Source organism: Pollicipes pollicipes, unplaced genomic scaffold (assembly GCF_011947565.3).
Source record: "Pollicipes pollicipes isolate AB1234 unplaced genomic scaffold, Ppol_2.1 Scaffold_6686;HRSCAF=7923_pilon_pilon_pilon, whole genome shotgun sequence".
Classification (NCBI taxonomy): domain Eukaryota; kingdom Metazoa; phylum Arthropoda; class Thecostraca; order Pollicipedomorpha; family Pollicipedidae; genus Pollicipes; species Pollicipes pollicipes.
Window position 1 is genome coordinate 27,994,787 of NW_023596921.1, and position 19,731 is coordinate 28,014,517.

At 47.2% G+C, this 19,731-nt stretch overlaps 1 protein-coding gene across 1 annotated transcript in view; it reads right to left on the reverse strand.

Annotated features, from left to right (window-relative positions):
- The window catches only part of LOC119108147 (rho GTPase-activating protein 100F), a 36,287-nt gene extending 27,180 nt beyond the window's left edge, over window positions 1-9,107 (reverse strand). Inside the window, exons 1-2 of the mRNA XM_037231725.1 lie at window positions 8,830-9,107; window positions 4,448-4,562 (exon numbers count right to left, since the gene is read on the reverse strand). Coding sequence (XP_037087620.1) covers window positions 4,448-4,534 — 87 coding nt within the window. The 5' untranslated portion in view covers window positions 4,535-4,562; window positions 8,830-9,107. The remainder of the gene's footprint in view (window positions 1-4,447; window positions 4,563-8,829) is intronic.
- Between the last annotated feature and the right edge of the window lie 10,624 nt (window positions 9,108-19,731).

The window sequence follows — 19,731 nt, forward strand, 5'->3', positions numbered from 1 at the left end:
GTCCTGGCCAAGAGCATGAGACTGACACGGAACGGCCGTGTCATGTGTCGCATCGCACGTTACAACTCCTCGGTGCCACAGGGCTTGAAAGTCAAAGCGAGAATCGCCCACTAAGTTGAAATGGGTTTTATGGAATGCTGTGATACAGGAAGCCTCATCCAAGTGGCATCACATATTACGGGCGAGGCCGCAGACTGGGCTTGTCTAAACGCAAATTAACCGGAAATTGTGTAGCTTCAGCGGGTGGCTCTGCCCGACCCGGATTGCCAAGCTTTTAACAGGCGCATCTCTGTAACCTGACCAATACCAATATCGCCATGCAGTTTTCAACAAGGATCGTAGCTCTCCAAAGGTTATGCTGTAATGTTTTCAAGATGCGTGCATACACCGTGTTAATCGAGGTGGACTTTTATGCAACATTGAATGCCATCCCAATCTCATCGCCCCGACTCAATTACGACAAGAACCGTAAAATTTGCAAATTGTGACAAGGCAGGACACGGAGAAAAGCAATGTCCAAATCTCCGCAATCTGGAGTCGCAACGACATAGCACCAACAACGTCCGACGACGGGGAGAGCTGCCGACTGTTTTACACCACAAACCATCAACGTCCGACGATGGGGAGAGCTGCTAACTGTTTTACACCAGCAAACAAACACGCGGTTCGATGTACGGATCGGGTGCCCCGCTCTCGAACGCCAGCCACAGACCCGACGGTTTTAAAGCACTTTCGATAGTAATGTCAGATCTGAGCAGCCATAAAGATACGGGACATTAAATGAGAAGCATTGGCCTATGAAAGGGATAAGCGTGGGCAAACACTTGAAGAAACTCGGACCATTTTTCTGATCCATTGCAACAATTTTCTTGCTACTACGATTTTTCTTTTTATAGTTTTATAGCTAAATAAAGCTTTGTTTTTAGAAAAGCCGTATGGTGGTGTAGAGTAGCACTTTTAAAATTATATCACTTTATTCGAAGTCCTTAATGCTGAAAATGAAATGCGAAAGGACAATATTCTGGATGTTTTGAGTTTGTTGTTGATCGAACTAGACGTTTTTGGAACCACAATGCTTAGCTTATTATTAGATCAAAACGATCTGCGCAGGTTCCCAAAGACGACGGACTCCATGTGCTAATGTGTTACCAGCATCTGCATGATAACGCATGTGCGATCAGCGCGATTGTCTTACGCCATTAAGGGAAGCTCACTAATGAATGTTTAACTGAATTCAAATTGGCTTTCCACGGCAATTTCCGCTGTTATTCGGTTAACAGACTAGATAAGCGTGATCCCATAGTTTGGTCAGCGCGGGTGATGCATTCATCACGGAAAAAGCCCACTCCTCATAAACGTGTGAGACTGATAGAATCCCCGCCCTGCATGAAAAGAGACTGAAAAAGCGCTCTCATTGTCAAAGTTTGATTGAACATATTTTTTCACCAAATGTTGATTGTGATGGAATTCCGCGCACTTCAACACTGAAAGAAGAAAATATGCTTCAGTGGCATAGACTTTTTTCTGTACCGCCGTGTGGGGTAGACAGTTTGTGGGCAATTTCTGAGCACACTCCACTATCTCTCATTTTTTGAAGGGTAATTTAGTTCAGTTTACAATATTCCCCCCCCCCCCGTGCTTACTGCGCTACCTCTTCAGAGCAAAAAGGTGGTCGCTCACCGAAGACGCAAACTCATCACATGAGCTCTATGTGACGTCATGTAACTTTCAAGCTGAATTTGCGCACCAGCCTTGTTCACCGTAGAAGTCAAATTAATATTTCAATTCATTAGTGTCACTTGAAACTCCTTCTTGTTGACAAAAAACGGCATGAAGCAGAAAAAGTGATTAAAAAATATATGACGTCATTACCAACTAGTATCTAACTTCCTTCCTGTCAGAGTGGGATGGTTTGGCGTAAAATGCGGGATCACGGCATTGAGCATTACCAATCATCCGGTTTCGTGCCCCCGTGTATGTTTTCCAAGGGGGATTGTGAGGAGCTGCTGAGTGAGGATAAGTTTAAATGTAACACTCGGTCGGTGAGTAATGTGAGTGTGAGTGGGTGCTGACTTCCTATATACCCTGGCTCGAACCATGTAGATAGGGCATACACAATTTTGCATAGATGCCTGTCCAACAGTATATGGCTGTGAATGGGTCATGGGACTGAATATCTAGACGAATATCTGAAAATTTATTCTGTTGTGAAGTGAAAACGTTCAGTTCACTGCAATTTACACCTGTTAGTAGCATTTCAGCGCCAGGCCTCAGTATTGGGCATCACCATTGAAAAATCATGTATTTGACGTTTGAAAAAGCATAGGAACTTGGCCAGATTTTACAATATTTTATTCGGACAGTACTTGAGCGAAATTCCATTCTGCGATTGCTTTACGTCTTGTGGGGATAAATTCAGCATATGGCGGCAAAGTGTTTGAAGTCCATTGAGATTTCCATCTCGAGAACAGTTGTCTGACAGGTAGTGCCACAGAGGAAGCAAGGTAATATTGATTTTGGGGCATGATTCAGGCCGGGTGATGCATCACTTTGGCATATTTGCTATTATTTGCCAATTAGGAAAAGCTGTTACCAGAAATGTGATATACTCAAGTATGCATAGACAAAATTTAATTTAAAGAAAAGTAAACTAAAGCTCTGAAAGTAAACTAAAGATGCTAATTTCAGAAATATTTTTGTGTTGAGCTTTTAGGAAATTTTGTGGATGTGTTTCCTATTGATCTACGTTTTCTGATAAATCATATGATGGAGCATGCTATGTAAAGCATAGCCCTCAATTGGGAAGAGGACATATCCCATGCTTCGGTGCTAGATGCAGGATGCCTTTAGGCTTAACATCTTCCTGACATCTTTGTCATAGCTTGTGGACTGATTGTCTGAAAGTTATTCCCCTTCGACGGATTAAGCTGGTGTCTCATGAGAAGAAAAGATATCATGTGCGGCCTCCTGGTGCCTTCATTCAGGCAAGAAATACCTTCTTTGGAAGTTTTTTTATACAATATGGATGCCTAGAACACAATATCAGTATGCTATGGGAATATTGCTTATGTGAGGCAAGGAGGGGGGGGGGAGAGGAAGGGGGGCAGGGAACTGCCACACTCATTTTTCAGTGACATAAATAAAAAACAGTCCTTGAAACCACTCCTCTTTTTGGTATCATCATAGGCCCACTCCTCTTTTGGTATTATCATAGGCTTATTGGCTGACAGGAAGGAACTGCAAATTAATCCCCAAAACGGCCTTAGTAGATATAATGTACTTGAATATAAAAATCAACGAGCAACACATCTTGAATCTGACTTCCTTTTTCTGACTGTAAACCATGTAAACCCTTGCCGTGAAAGGGAGGGGACGGGATCCGCCCCTGAAGGCTTTTAGAATACCTCTCTGAGATGCTTTGCAATCGTGCTAAAATTTTATGTAGACTATGGAGCATTCATTGCGCGTGTTTGGACACCAGAAACGTGTTCCTAGCATCCTTGCTGTCGGAGCAGTGGCGGATTTGAAGAACACTTCACGGAGATCTACGGCCGATGCAGGGCGGCGGGCGGCAACCGACGATGCCGCCGAATGTGCGCGGCTGGCCGGTACACTTACATTAGCGGAATCATATATCACACATATATGCTCCAAACGCATGCAAATATACCGCATCGTACCCAGAATTAAACAAGAACACACCTCTTTAAGTTTCGTATCCCCACGAGACATGGTCTCATAGGTACGATGCAAAGCTAAAAAGTGCGATTCTTTGGAAAGTTTGACCTTTGACCTGCCGTATTGGGATTAATTATTAAACTAACAACACAATAGCTAGTACCAATCGCGAGATCTCATTGAGACTTATTCATTGGCATTTTTGTTAAGTTCTATCTTTATTAGTCCAGAATCACCAGCGGGTAGGGTTCGCATCAACCTTCGCCCCTCCCTCTATCAGACCGCGTTATGAAAAAACGGCGGATCAGGGCGAGGGCTAAGGGGACAGTTTAGAACATTTGTATTTTGTGGGAGACAGGCGTAAGCTTTTTTATCTCTGCTATTCGTGCAGCATATCCGCTTGGCTTAGCTTCGAAAACTCCTGGAGGACTATGATTGCTGTTCTGCTCAAACAAATAACTCGCGGTTCTGGACAAATATAATATGTTTGCTGCATGTCTTCATCAAACTTTGCAATTTACAAACCATATTTGATGAGCTGGATCACAAGGATGCAGATGTTTGACAGCTAGTTCAGCGCTTCTAGAGATAGCTTGTGTATAAAGGCTTTATGTGTCCGCACGTTGTCAGAAATGAAACATTGGGAAATATGACAGGATTAAAAGGGGACTACGACAAACTTAAGCGTAGACAACGAATGAGTAAAACCCAACCAGGCGCATCTTTCTGACGTGTGCTGTGTGACGCTCCGGCGCTGCTCGAGACTGACCTTTTTTCGTCCGCAGCAGAGCATGGCTGCCCTGGATACCCGGAGTTTGTGCCTGACCCGTCTCCTGAAGCGTGGCGCGGCGACCATCGGGCGACGTCAGGCAGCAGGAGGCTAGCTGAAACACCAGACAGCAGGCATGACACCTAATTAAAAATTGGGCCGTGATGATTATACAGACGTAGAGTTCCGCTCATCCGTAACCAATATCCACCAGACATGTTTTCGTTTTAAAAGTGCTTGGTTTACCGCTGCCAAACCGTGGCATTTGCGAACTAATCGATTGCCTTAATTAGAATTGCCAGCTGTGGCCAATTCTGCATTCAACCAGCCTTAGACCTTTCTTCCAATTTCCAACCGACTGTGGATCTCTCCCTGTCAAACAACAGTTGAATTTTACTTGCTCGACGAATTTTTTCCTCTTTCCTGAAGCAAAGACTGTACGCGTGGGATCACGAGTTCGCCAGGTCAGGCGGTGGAAAAAGTCTGGACAAGTTGTGTAAGAAGTAGGCCCCTGCCTTCTCTCTGTCGTCTTGATATTAACACGCACTCGGAGGGGGTTAAATTGACCCCCCGAAGATTTTCCGCAATGGTTTCCGAACAGCACGGGGTAGTCGCGCCATATTTTGCATAGCTATAGACAATTAAATAGCGAATCGTCTGGCCCCAACTCTTAGATGTGCCTCATAAGGTCGCTGACCTATGGCAGGTCAAAGTCAGACCTATAAATCTCTGAGATGCTTTTTAAGCAACACAACAATTGAATGAACAAATTACATTGACCTAGGATCTGGTATGAAGGTAAGACCAAGGCCAAGGTCAAATTATTTTATTACGCTAGGGCCTACTATATGGGGTAGTTTCTAGCGCTCATTTCAAATTTATTGTTAACAGGAACCGCCTTATACACCTTCCGTGTACTTCGTAAAGATCAGAATAGGTCACTGACCTGAACGACTCAGGTCAGCATTTTGTTTGTAGGAACACACTGCCTAACGTAATCTTTGTCACTTATTCAAATACCCAACGCAAAGCAGTCTTGCCTTATTTTCGTCACCATGGCTTTCAAAAGGTCAAGGAAAGTCACTGAGTAAATGAGCATATGGCCTTTTGCTTAGAACAGCTATCTGGGTCATAGGGGCTCTTTGGAAACCAACCTGGAATTTGACATCGTTTGACCAAAATTTGACCCGAAGATCATGGCCTAGGAACCACAAACTTTGATCGAAGTGGATTCGCGCACAGGTCGACACACCCTGTGAACTTTGTGTCTCTAGCTCTCTTAGTTTTTTAGATCTCAGCGGAGGTCAAATTGATCCCCCACCCGAGCGAAGGGTATCCAAGTGGCCACCCAGGCGCGTGTTAAGAGAATGGCCTCGTTTAACACACAATTGATTTGCTGCAACCCTGGCGTTCCAAAACCGTATCTGGAGATTAGACAGCGTGCTCGGTGCACCGAAGAACGCCGGAAGCATTTTAAAAGTGACGCCAGGGCTCAGACGGCGTCCGGTGAAGGCCCCTAGGATAGAGTCGGAACATCGCCGCACCTGCTAGCGAAGCGTTGTCGCATGAACTGCAGTGCAGAAAGCGAACAAAGACACGGGGAGTCTCTGGAGATAAAAAGGTGTAAGAAGACTCACATTGGTATCTTGTCTTGAGGACCGATGTCCAGGTGACAGGCCAAGGACATTAATGGACGATGAACCATATTTCATCCACCTGGCACTCAAATCCAGGGAAACACGCGGTTTTATACACTCGCTGGAATATATGTTCCTCCTTACGTAACACTCAGGGCAGGGAGCATATGCCCACGCAAGCTGCTGGTGTTGCTCCCAATTAGCACACGTAGATGATCGTGATGGGGGATGATATCGTGCACGATCACCCAGCTGGTGGTCATGCCCGGCAAAAACAATGAGGCGGGCCAGCATGCCGTCAGAAGTGCAAACATGAGGCTTTTATCTTTTCTAGCAACCAAATATGGTAATGACGAGAATGTCTTCTGGTCAGATGTCACCAGCACACATTAGGCACGTGAGACGCTGCAGCTACTTGAAGAGACCGACGTACCAGTTTTTGCTACGAGAGATGACCCCCTCCCCTGCACTCCCAAGCCAAGGCCAGTAAAGAGGATGTGGATTTGATCAATCAGGCATTTTATGCGAGAGGTTGGCAAGCACAATCAGGCAAGCAGTTGAAGCTCCGGATCCCAAATCATCTGCCATCTTATCCCAGAGGTGCCGCTCGGGGCGACGGAGGAGGTGGCCGCCCACGTGCGCCCGACAGACAAAGTTTTGGTTTCAGCGAAAAGTAGACTTTCAACAAGCATTCGAACATTGTCAAAAAACATAGTACTCACGTCTGAATGACGGCAGGCGAGCCTTTCGACGTTTTGATCCGACCCAATACAAGGGACACCAATGGTGTCTGCGTCCATTACCTTAGCTCCTGACATTAGTTAAATTATAATTGCTAACTATAGCTGTGTTGATCGCGTCGGTGATCGCCTGGCTTATCCCGCGCCGCGCAGGACACTTGAATGACATCAGATAGCCATGAAGTAAAATGGCAACAAAAAATACAGATTACACCAAGCCTATGAGCATCACCAACCTCTGCTAAAGTGATTGGACGCTGCACCATGTTCGAGGGCCTGACGCAGAGCTCTCCGTGTCGAAAAGAATATCAACCAGGGACATGACAGATCTCATCCAGCCATAGCAGCACCCTGGCACAACAGGGACATGACAGATCTCATCCAGCCATAGCAGCACCCTGGCACAACAGGGACATGACAGATCTCATCCAGCCATAGCAGCACCCTGGCACAACAGGGACATGACAGATCTCATCCAGCCATAGCAGCACCCTGGCACAACAGGGACATGACAGATCTCATCCAGCCATAGCAGCACCCTGGCGCAACAGGGACATGACAGATCTCATCCAGCCATAGCAGCACCCTGGCACAACAGGGACATGACAGATCTCATCCAGCCATAGCAGCACCCTGGCACAACAGGGACATGACAGATCTCATCCAGCCATAGCAGCACCCTGGCGCAAACAGGGACATGACAGATCTCATCCAGCCATAGCAGCACCCTGGCACAACAGGGACATGACAGATCTCATCCAGCCATAGCAGCACCCTGGCACAACAGGGACATGACAGATCTCATCCAGCCATAGCAGCACCCTGGCACAACAGGGACATGACAGATCTCACCCAGCCATAGCAGCACCCTGGCACAACAGGGACATGACAGATCTCACCCAGCCATAGCAGCACCCTGGCACAACAGGGACATGACAGATCTCATCCAGCCATAGTAGCACCCTGGCACAACAGGGACATGACAGATCTCATCCAGCCATAGCAGCACCCTGGCACAACAGGGACATGACAGATCTCATCCAGCCATAGCAGCACCCTGGCACAACAGGGACATGACAGATCTCATCCAGCCATAGCAGCACCCTGGCGCATGATTCTCAGCTCGATTAGAGCCATGCATGATAATGACTACAGGAGTTGTCGGCCTCTTGCCACACTATGTGAAAATAACATCTGCTCGATTCATGCACGTGTTAGGAATTAAGTGCGGCATGTACAGCTTCAACCATACGAGACAAAGCGACCAGTGTGAGTGTTCATAAACAATCGCTAGTGCCCCGGATGGTTTTCAGCTAATCCCGTTCAACAGCACAATTCAACCTCTTAAAACTGTTCCGTACTTTTCAAGGAGAGCCGAAGTCCGTTCCGCTTGCTTTCCATTGGTCAGCTGGCGGTATAGTTATGTGCAGCTGGTGTGCTACCTGACAAGGCCGTTCACGTTGTTGACAATCCCGTTGCGTGCCTCGCATGACCTCGTTGTCGGATGCCTTTCCCCTTGTTCGTAGGCATTGAGCGGCGCCGTCCCACACGGGTTGGCCGCCTGGGACCGGTACTCCGCCGAGCAGTAATACTGCCCACGCGCCCTATTGGTGCGGCCAATTAGCCTCGACCAAGGGCAGAGGGTGAGCTTTGCAATCTCCCCAACACCGGGTCAGATCGTTATCAGAGGGCCGAGGACGCAGAGGGATGAATAAGGCAGGCATGCGGCATGGTCGTGCTTTTTATAAGGGAGTTGGCTATATCAGTCTGTGTCTCCATCCCAGTTCAGGGAGACATATTGGTGCTGAGTTTGCCCGTTTTAAATGCATCACCAAGCTCCAACGGTTGTCTTGATCAACGACCTTCGCAGCAAAATGCCTCGTGCAGGGATGCCGCACACATGGTGATCACGCCGCCCCTAAACCATCGCTACGTCACGTGACGAACCCCCCACGACCGCGGCCATCCCGGCACCGCCGCTGGTGGCCGGCGGCGGAGTACCCACCTGGGTAATCTGGACAGCATCTTAGCGGAGCCGGTGCGGCCCGCGGGCGGCGCCGCGGCCGTCGCCCGCCGTGCTGCCGGCCCGCTTCATAGTACGCACTATTGATCTACGCCGCCACGCACTTTCACACGGCCATTGCACTCGGCGTGCGGGCGCCGCCTGCGGCAGAACGCGGCGCACTGGCGACCGCCTGCACTGTGCACACGTCTTGACACGGCGCCTGGGGCGGTCGCGTGCACAGGGCGCTGTGCACTGCGGTGACCCGGGGTCGGGCGGCGGCGGCGGCGCGGCGAGGGGCGCTGCCGGCTGCGCGGCGCGGCCACCAGACGGCGCGCCGGCGCGTCGGTCCGATCAATATCGCCGACGCGCGCCCGCCCGCCCGCCCGCCGGTCCGCCGGCCGGCAGGTGGTGGCGGCCCGCCGCTCTCTAGAGGTCGCCACCGGCATCCGGCCCCACGACGGGACGGCACCCTGGGGGAGAGCACCCGGCCCGAGCCGGCTCCACATTCTCCAGGCCGCTCTGACGTAGCGGTGGTTTGGGGACGTCGGGTGAAGGGTGAAAGGTCAAGCGTTGGTGGAAGAAAAGGCTTTTGATGAGATGGGTCGAGCGCCTTTCCGTGGGATTTGCAGAGCTGTTTGAGAATGCGCTGCCTGCCTCGGCTGGAGAGCGGTTCGAGTGCCGTTGCTAGGCGGGTTGAGCGGTGCAGACTTTGTGGACGGAGAGAAACCAATACTCCCAGACGGGTATCGATGGGGTCCTGTATGGTGGATGAGCCTGGCTGTACTAAAACAGTTCTCATGACAGGAGTGAGGCTCGGAATCCGCTGAGACCGATTGGGTTGAGGCTGAGCCTGTGTTGACAAAGAACGCTGTTCACATGGAAGTTACGTTATTTGCTGCCTTAGGTAATCTAGAGGCCAGCACTGTAATTCGGTGGGCATTTGGGCATGGGATGTACATAACAAACCTCAAAGTACGGTACATGAATTGTCTTTAATTTAAAAATGACTACCTCGACTCCATCGCAATCATAGCGCGCTTGGAAAATGTCATGATTCAAAATAGCGTTTTTGGCAAGCACACTGCTTAGATATTTCCGACCGTTAAAGAGACGTGGAGCACAACAATACAACCGTTTACCTGCCGTCTGGGGCATCCATTTCACTTCATTTTTTCATGACGTGTCTTCTTCTTCCTCCAGCATCTTACCAGAAAACAATGTGATGAAAATGGGTGAGATTAGTGTACACATGAAACTTTTAGTTATGTTGAGGTCTTTCGGAGTCACGTAAAACACAAACCACAAGCTGTCGGCCAATAGGGCAAATGCCTTGCCAACTCAGCCGGCACAGTCCGCTGAGTACTTGTATCGTTGTTGCCGAGATTTCAAACATTCACAGCATTCCTTATAACTAGACGGCTTCCCTTGCAATCACGCTGAATCCGTGAGCAGAGTAGCCGCAAATGCATTGGTTAGATAAATGCAGGATCTTTTCCGCCCGACAAAGAAATCTTTGCAAGAATATGCTGTCGGCCCTGCTAGCCTTGTTTGACAAAGTAAGGAGCGAATTTAATTTTCCCAATGGCACCAACTCTTGAGAGCTTTAGATGGTACTTCTGGGAACCCAGAACGAAAGCGCTCTTCGGTGCATTGACGAACAGTTTTGCTGGGGTGATTTGTTCTGTCCTCAGTTGAGGACGTCACAGCTTGAGCTGAGTGACGGCTGACGGCCGGGTGACGGTGACGGTTCCCAGCATTGTCACATAAGATGAAGGAATACGTTGTCGACTCGGACATTTCTTTGTAGAGCAGCGTGCTCAGGGCTATTTGAGCACCAAATATCTAATGTACTCCATAGCCATAAATCAGATTCTTAAAGCCTGGTGGGTCCCGAGCACCAAAAAACCAGGGCCCTCACGAACCCTGCCGGAGCCCCAGCGATGACTATAATCAGGCTCATGCCATTGAATAGCTGGCATCCGTTGTGATGCCATTTGTGCAGTGTTACCATCCGGTTTGTTCAGTGTTGCCATCCATATCCACTGCTGGGAGAACTGATCGCTGTCAATGGGGCTTGAGGGACAGGTTCTACATTGTCCCACAAGCTAGTTTTGTCATCTGCAGCAAAGCCAAGTTCATTGGTATTAACTGGCGAGAGGAAGATCCAATTTCGTCAATGGCACGGCCAAGAGACATTGATTTCCTTAGTCGCAACGAAAAACAAATAAATGTCGCAGAAACGAAAGTCCTCGGAATCTCCGAGCTTCAACCTCACGATTTTGAAATTTATTAGACCAAGGTCGCACCTCCCATAATATCAAGGACAATCGCCCGCGGCGCGTCACGTCTCGAAGGCCTTCGGGATTGTGGTACATACATGATCATGCGTCAAACGCCCGTCTTCGCCGGAGGACATACAACGACAAGCCCTGGAATGTTGCCGTTAATCTGTTGATTAGTTCATGAACTATTTGTTGTTTTGCATTAGCAGCTAATGACATTTTCAATGCTGACCACAGCTAACGACGTCGTTAACTTCAGCTAAATTTTTGCCTGGTAACTCAAAGACCCGGACGCAATAACCGATGCGACAGATATGCCCTCAAAGCCCAAAAGCAGCGACAAAAGGTCTCAGACCCTTTCTGTTTGCCTATTTCTTATTTTATTTGATCTGCTTCTGTTGGTTTGGAGGATTAGCCTTCACAGATGTGATGTATGGGCCTTCTTAACGTAACTTAACGCGTGGGGATTCGAGATTTTGGGGATATGAGATGTGGGGAAAACATGGTGAACATAAGGAAAGCTAATGTTGACAATATGGGGCTGGCGTGGCTGCTGCCTTTTGAAATACCCTAATCTAAGCCCTGTGAACGTCACTTTTGCTAAATTGATTTCAATGACGGCACATTATAATAAACGAGATTGATATTTTACGACCACAAACAACTATTTTCAGCTATGAACGATGCAATTGCGCTTCATTTCAAGTACTGTCACACCACCTTCGGGTAACCGACTATTATTTTACGTTGCATCATGAGAAACGAAAAACTTTCTTAAGCATATACACCGTATTTTGATATAACTTCTGAAGCTTATGGCTTCTGAACCCGATAATTAATTGTGATAATTCATCAGCTGTTCCTTCTGGCATATGCATCGATATCTGAATGCCACAGCTGCTTCTTGTGATATGTATGCAAGAAATTTTCGTGGCATTGCAGACTAAGTTGACATTATATGCGCTGCGCTGCCATTGTTGTGGTTGGGCGTTTCTGTTCTTAGAAATGTAGATCTTGCCGGGAGTAATCGAGCATTGTTTCGCTTTTTATGATGGGCACAGTACTTTTCAAGATATCAAGGGCTGTGTGAGCCCTCTTGCACAGTAATTTTTACTGCGAAGGACATGTATATTCGTGCCATCAAAATACACTTTTAATAGCTCAATTAAATTTACGATAATTCTGTATATAAGGAAGTTATGAATCGCTTGCACCGGGTACATAATAGCAGAGGCAAATAGAATATAGACGTTGTCGAGAATCGCTCCACGTATTTAGTCAAGGCCAACGAATTCTAGTGTTGCTACGATAGGATTATTGTGCATGACGTAAAGGAACAGGCCGAACCTTGTCGTACAATAGTATCGAATTTCAAAGCTCACACACTCATATCTTACCATATGGCTTATAGAGCTGATGATTGGACAGCAGACAACGAAATTCGACCATTTCCACCCTTCGGAGATGTTGACGAAGCTGCGATTCAATGTCATACTAGAAAATGATTTGAGAAGTTTACGCATTACCCGCAACCACGATCCGTTGACTTTTCTAACGTTTTAACCGCTTACCTTGAATCTAATTTCTGTTTTCGCTTAACAGAATATCTTTACCCTATGTTATCTTTTTGGCTAAGAGATCATCCATAAATTATGTTTCGCATTGCTGACCATCTACAATTCCTTCCATACTGACTACGCGCTGATTACGCTGGCGGAAAGTTCACCTCCCTGTTAATGTTGTTAAGCGTATCGTCCCGAAAAGTAACCTCCGTTTGGCCCCAAGCTGAACTAGAGATGCGAAACAAATATCGGACGTGTATTTCTCGTTTTCAAAGAAAGACGGCGATATCCGGATTTAGCGTTTAACAATACCGTGAAATATTTTAGCGTGATATGCAAATCCACCTAGTCGTAAAGTTACCAGTCCAGACCCCGTTCCCTTTGCTTGTTACACTTTGGTTACGTACCATTAATCCCTTCTCTCCCTCTAGCTCCCCCCTCCATGCGTAATGTAATTCACGGACGTCCCCGAACTTTTCCCGCCACTGACCTGACAACGGCCGGTGGAGCAGCTGTCGAAACGCTATGTGAATAACACGGGATTGACGAGTACATTAGCTCGAATAATTATTCTATCATTTCGAACACTTGCACCGAATATTCCATGGAACTGTATAATTGTCATTTAGCGTATGGAGAGCCTGGCTCAATGCCGTCCGTTTTGAGTGAAAAACGTGCTCAGCGATGTCGTTTGGCATGAAACACATTTCTGCTCGTTGCATTCCATCACGGCAATAGGTGCCTAGGCTGTTATGCTTTCTACAGCTGTCTTGATGACGTGCACCGTTCGGCTCTGCGTTTCACTGCCACTGTGACGAAGAACGAGTTACACCCGGCTGCCAGTTCAGTGGGAAATAGCGGAAAGAAAATACGTGTCAGCTAAGGGCAGCTTTATGGAAAACTGCAAGTAAAGTTGTCTGTTAATACGCCGAGAAAAGCGTACATAAACGGAAGCCTGGAAGCTCAAAGTCAGGCCATGGTTTCAGCGAGGGCAATTTCTAGGGAATCCTTCAATCTGAACCAACAACGAAGTGTTAGACGAAGCCATACATCTCTGATATGCTTTCTTATGCGAGACAACAGTTCAATGAGCAAATGACATTGACCTAAGGTCAGATATGAACATCACACCAAGGTCAAAACTAGCCTGAATTGTGACTCTAGGGCTTGCTGTATGGGATAGTTTTTGGTGCTCATTTCGAGTTTATTGACATCAGGGACCGCATTGTACATCTTCCATGAACTTCTTAGAGGTCAGAATAGGTCATTGGCCTAAAATGACCCGGGTCAACATTTCGTTTTAGGAACATGCTGCCTAGCGTAATCTTTGTCGCTTAGTTAAGTGCAAAACTCAAGACAAACTTGCGTTATTTTGGTCACCTTGGCCTTCACAAGGTCAAAAAAGGTCACTGATCTTAAATGAGAATGTGACCTTTTGCTTAGAAACAATTATCTAGGTTCTGGGGGCACTTTGGAGACCAACCTGGAACTTAAACTTGTTTGACCTTTTTTGACCCAAAGATCATAATCTAGGAACCTGAAACTTTGACCTCAGTGAGTTCACGTATAGGTCAACATACCTTGTAAATTTGGTGTCTCTAGCTTTCCTGGTTCCCGATATATTAAGGGGGTCAAATTGACCCCCACCCGAGCGAAGCGTATCCAGCCGGCCACCCTGGCGCGTGTTAAGGAACTTTTACTGGGAACCAAGCCAGGTGGCCGGAGAGAGGTAAGGGGGGTGGGGATAGAGATTGGGGACATTGTCCGTTTTAATACACATAACACATTTGAACATGGTTGAATGTCATGGTTTGTATGCTAGATGTGCACCCACAGCTATTTCTCCTTGGTACACAATCTTGCCTATTGGAATTACCTGTGCCATTTGGCAAATACGACTATCCAGCTTCCTAAGATTGTTGGTCAATTTCAACAATGCATTCCCCGGGGAGACGAAATCCCACGAACGGGCAGGCATTTTGAGTCATTAGGACGGCATCTGCCTCCACAGGGTAGATTTCGAACTACGGCCTGAGCACAGAGTGATCAGAATTCTGAATACCAAGCAACGGCTCATATTACGCCAGTTTCCCTGCACCTATATTTCACTGGCTACTTTTCAAGATATAACATTTGTTGCGGCATTTTAGACCGAAACAAATTCCGTAGCTTTGAATGGCAACTGACAAAAAAATGTGACAAAAACCACGAACCCGAGTTTGTTTTGTAACAAGCCATGTCACAGAATGCAGGTCTTTCTTTCGGATATTCGTTGCCTAAGCCCCGCTCCCGCCCGCCTTCGGCAGCCCCCATCCTGGCCCGACTGGCCATCACATGACTGGCTGCAAATTCATCGCATGACTGCTTTGCTGTATGTCTGTGGATCAACATTACTACCTCTTGGTACGTAAAACTTATACTGAAGACCGGCTACAGCATCTATTCACAGATTACCTTCCCTTATACCACACTGCGGCAGAAAATAGGCTTTCGGGAAGCTGCCTGCCCTAGGCATGAAATGGTCCACTGGGCCCCTCACCCAACGCAACCGACTTTATTTGTTTTTTATGTAGGCAGGGGTGCAGCGAGAGCCTTACCAAGAGAGGTGGTGTGTACAAGGTTGACAAAGGCACCCGTGATTGTGCCCCTCCCCCCGAAATCGCTGGATATGGTTTACTTGTCATCACTCGCCCGGCTGGCTGGTTAAATACCCTTCGCTAGGGCGAGGGTCAATTTGATCCATCTAAGATTTTTTTTTTAAATGGAAAAGCAAGAAACACTAATTTTATGGGGTGGGTTGGCTTTTTGTGAAATCACTTGTTTCAAAGATATAATGTCAAACATGATCTTGTGTGATCACTCCTTGCGTCAAACAGAGTTAAACCCCAGATTGGTGTTCAAAGTGCCAACAGACCTTCTCATGCAACCGCCGTGGACCTTGATGCATGTTCTAAGAAAGAGGTGAAGGGTGTTCAGTTAAGTTCAGTGACCTTGTTTGACATTAGAAGATCAAGGCGACCAAAAATACGATATTGCTCCTATTTTGTCATTTCAATAAGCGTCGGAATTACGTCAGGTGGTATGCTTCTGAAAACGAAGTGTTAGTGTGTGTCATTTAAGGTCAGTGACCAACTCTGGTTCTGAAAATGTCCATAAAACATATCTGTTGCGGCTCCTATCATCAATAAATTCGAAATCGGCACCAAAAATTACAACACGAAACAAGCATTCGAGAAAAAACAGGTTAGTTTTTGACCTCGGTGTGGCCTTCATATCAGATCCCAGGTCAATGTAACTTGTTGGAATTCCAAATTAAATTTGTGTATTGCCTAAGGAAGTATATAAGAAATGTATGGCCTTGTCTAACGCACCGTTGTCGCATCAGATGAAACGATTCCCTAGAAATGGCCTTCTCTGAGAGCTGTGGCCTGACTTTGGCCTGCCATTGGCCAGCGACCCCACAAGGTTCATAACACCTTTTATACCAAAAGATCTGCCATTAAAATGTCTATAGTTATGCAAAGTTTAACACAGCTATGCCATGCCCTTCGGAAATAATCCTGGAAAAACCTTTGGGGGGTCAAATCGGCCCGCCCCAGGGCGTGTTAACAAACCTTGCCAAGGGGAGTCACGGCTAACAAAATCCCTGAAAATCCCTGTGGCGAAATTCTGCGCAAACAAGCATCCGGATATAGCTCATTTGTTAACAAGAGCATGGTTTTCTTCGTGTTATCGTTATTTTTACGTCGGAACCAGAACAGAAAGAGAAACCAAAGCTGCCGCGAGATCAGCGGTGTCTGTGTTTTGAAGTTGATTATATGTAGAAATCGGGCGCTGAACAACTGCATGAAATAAATCACCGGCGCTGTTCATTTTACAATGGTTCAGTAGACTCTTTCTAAACCGGTATGGCACAGAAGATTTGACAAATTTTTCTGGTGCCTTCAGAGATATTGCGGACTCTAAACGTCAGTTGTAGATCGAAATGTGGTCCAAAATTAATATTTACCAGACCAAGCCATGTTTGTCTGGAAATATTCAACACCCAGTCAGAATCGATTCGTGGCACGAATTATGTACGTTGTTTTGAGCATTTACGCTCGCAAATCTAAGTAAGAAAAACCTCCACAGTTGCAGTTTTCACAGGTCGCGTAGCATCGGCCCGCGGCTAACATGAAGTCGTGCCCAATGGGTGGAAGAAAATAAGGACGCGTGTGCAAGAAGTTCATTTGAACGCTTTAGGACATCAAGTCATACATTTGGCCGGTAGGCCGGGCGTGTATTTCACCCATGCGATTTTAAGATTGATGATAAAACTAATTTGCCTTTACGACACCACGAAATGGTACTGGAATCTGGTGATTGAAATGGAATAGTAAAGGAAGAATCACTATTTCTTATGTTGCTCTATCTGCTATCTGCCAGGAGAACAACTCAAAGCTGTAAAAAGATACACCCAGTGTAATCAGTAAAGGATGCGAACTGATTTTGCCAGATATTCCGAGCCATTAGTTTACGCACGGCGCACGACGCCCGCCGCCTGGTGTTATTTGCAGTGGCCAACGCTGATCGAGACCACCGCTGTCCTTGCTCCAAAAATTGCGGGCGCAGGCTCAAACCTTTTGATGCAATTTGTCCACTAGTCTTTTTTATAAAAGAGGAAGCATTCTCACTTAAACACGGGGTGGAGTTGCTCGTTTCTGGAGTAATTTTGACTTCCTCTTTTCAATACTGCTGAGACCACTTATTCCCAGAAAAGCGGCCTTTTGAGCAGAACACTAGAGAGCACATTATTGTTACCGGTCAAGGGCTGAAGAGCCATTCCGTCCCCCGCAGGGCGTCTTCCGGCAACCATTCTGACGACACGGGGCGGGATCCCCTGGCCGATCCACAGACCCTTAGAGGGATGCATCATATTCCACTGGTCCCCTCCCTGATGCGGAAGGCCTTCTGACCCGCGCAGCTGACCCCTGCTGAGCCCAGCTGGAAACCTCACTGACGCAAAGACATCCTGATCGCCACAGGTGGCCCAACAAATGTCGGAGATATGTTAGTTTGGCTTAACGGGACCATGCTGGAATTGGGATGAAGAGCCCAATAATCTAAAGAAGTATGCCTAGCTTGCACCTCTGAAAAGTTCCAATTTATTTTGACAGACTTTCGGAAGCATTACTTCACGACAGTCGTTCTCGCGCACACAGCGTCCGCCACCGGCGTTACCTGGGGTGGTCAAGGCCGTTCAGGTTTACGAAAACTGCAACCACGATCATCGTCCGTGCTGCTGAGATTGCCAGTGTGCAGGGTCTAAAACAACTCCAAGTTATTTGTTTCACTAATCAATTCTGCAAAATAACGATCATTCTCAGGCCAACATGGGTTGGCCTTCATTTTTTACCTAATTTCGGTCCACTCCACTCAACACTTCTGGCATCCCTTACGTTTTCCGGGCAAGAGACCCGTAAGAAAAACACTAGTGGCCCATTTCCGGTCCAGGGCTGGATAGCCATTCTGTCTCAGCGCAAGGTGCGCTCCGGCTGTCATTCTGGCGACACAGTGGGCGGGATCCCCTGGTCGATACGAAGGCCCTTAGAGGGATACATCATGCCATCTTTACCTCCATCATTATGTGATGAGGTGACTGTAAGAGGCCATACAGAATAACCATGGTTACATAAATGGACAAAACAGTGCCTTTGGTGCTAGAGGAGCCTCGGTTTGCTCATGCATATCTCCGCGCGCCGCACATGACAGGTGGCAATATGAGAAAGATGCTGTCATTTACCACATGAAGCAATTGTGCTCAGTGCGGCTCAGTGAACATGGCTGGTGAAGTATGTAAATCGCGACATGTTCAAGGTAGTGCGCAAACAAAGTAAAGCCATATTAGGCCTGAAAAGTTTGGGGGGGAGGGGGCCCTTAACATTGCTGGCTTCTCCATCTTGAAAATTTGGGTCCTCCTGGCCCCTTGTTCCTACACCCATGGCACAGGGTCATAATGGGCCCTCTGCAGTACAAAAGCCCTTCACAGTCAGTAATGGGTCCTTTTAGGGTTAGAATGGGTCCTCTGCAGGCCAGAGAGGGCCCTCTAAAGGCCAGAAGAGCCCTCAAGTCAATAATAGTACATCTACAGATCAGAACAGGCCTCCAAATGCCAAAATAAGCCCTCTACAGCCAAGAATGGATCTTCTCTAGGCCTAAATGGGCTCTCTATAGGCTCAGAAGTACCCCCTTATGGTCAGAATGGATCCCTAATAATACGATGAGCCATCACAGGTCAGAATGATGTTTTACATGCTTACGTACTCCCTTTACAGCTCAGAATCGGCCCTTAACATATCAGAATGGGCCTTCCGCAGGCCCTTCAAGTTGGAGGAAAACGGGGGGGGGGGGGAAGGCTCCCCCTGCTTTCAAGTTGGGGGCGGGGTGAGCTGTCCCACTGCCCCCCCCCCCCCCCCCGGTTCCCACGTCCTTGCCTAGAAGGCTCTTATGCTATCATTACAAGCAAATTTCACCTTTGCCATGAATAAACAAATCGCATGGCATCATCTGGCGCGAAGTGTCTTAAATCATGCCGTCATCCATCATGTCCTGGAATATTCTAACGCCTAAAAATGTTTTAGTAATTTTGCAACACAATAATTCCCATTTTGAATTTCAAGTCTTTTGTCAAGATCGATAAGGAACATACAATTCTGACTTGCTGTCACGAAACATTTTCAGCTTTATAATTCAAATGCAAAACCGCTCAGGGACAGCTGCATGGACCCTTCGATAAGTGACAGAGAAGATCGACAGCTCATCAGTTCATGACGGTTATCACTGTGTGGTGCACATTGACAAAATATTAATATTCCCCATTTTTGACAAATAAGCACGCCGTGATAGCACGTTCTGGGCGCCGTGATAGCACGTTCGTCCCATCGCCGTGCGGTGCCGCCCAGGTTACGCAATACACCATTATAATTATTATGCGAATCGTCCATTAACAGCGCTTACAAAGCCACGTTTGGAAGTGCATGTGCAAAACATCCCGGGCTGTTCGGACCTTTTTGGACATT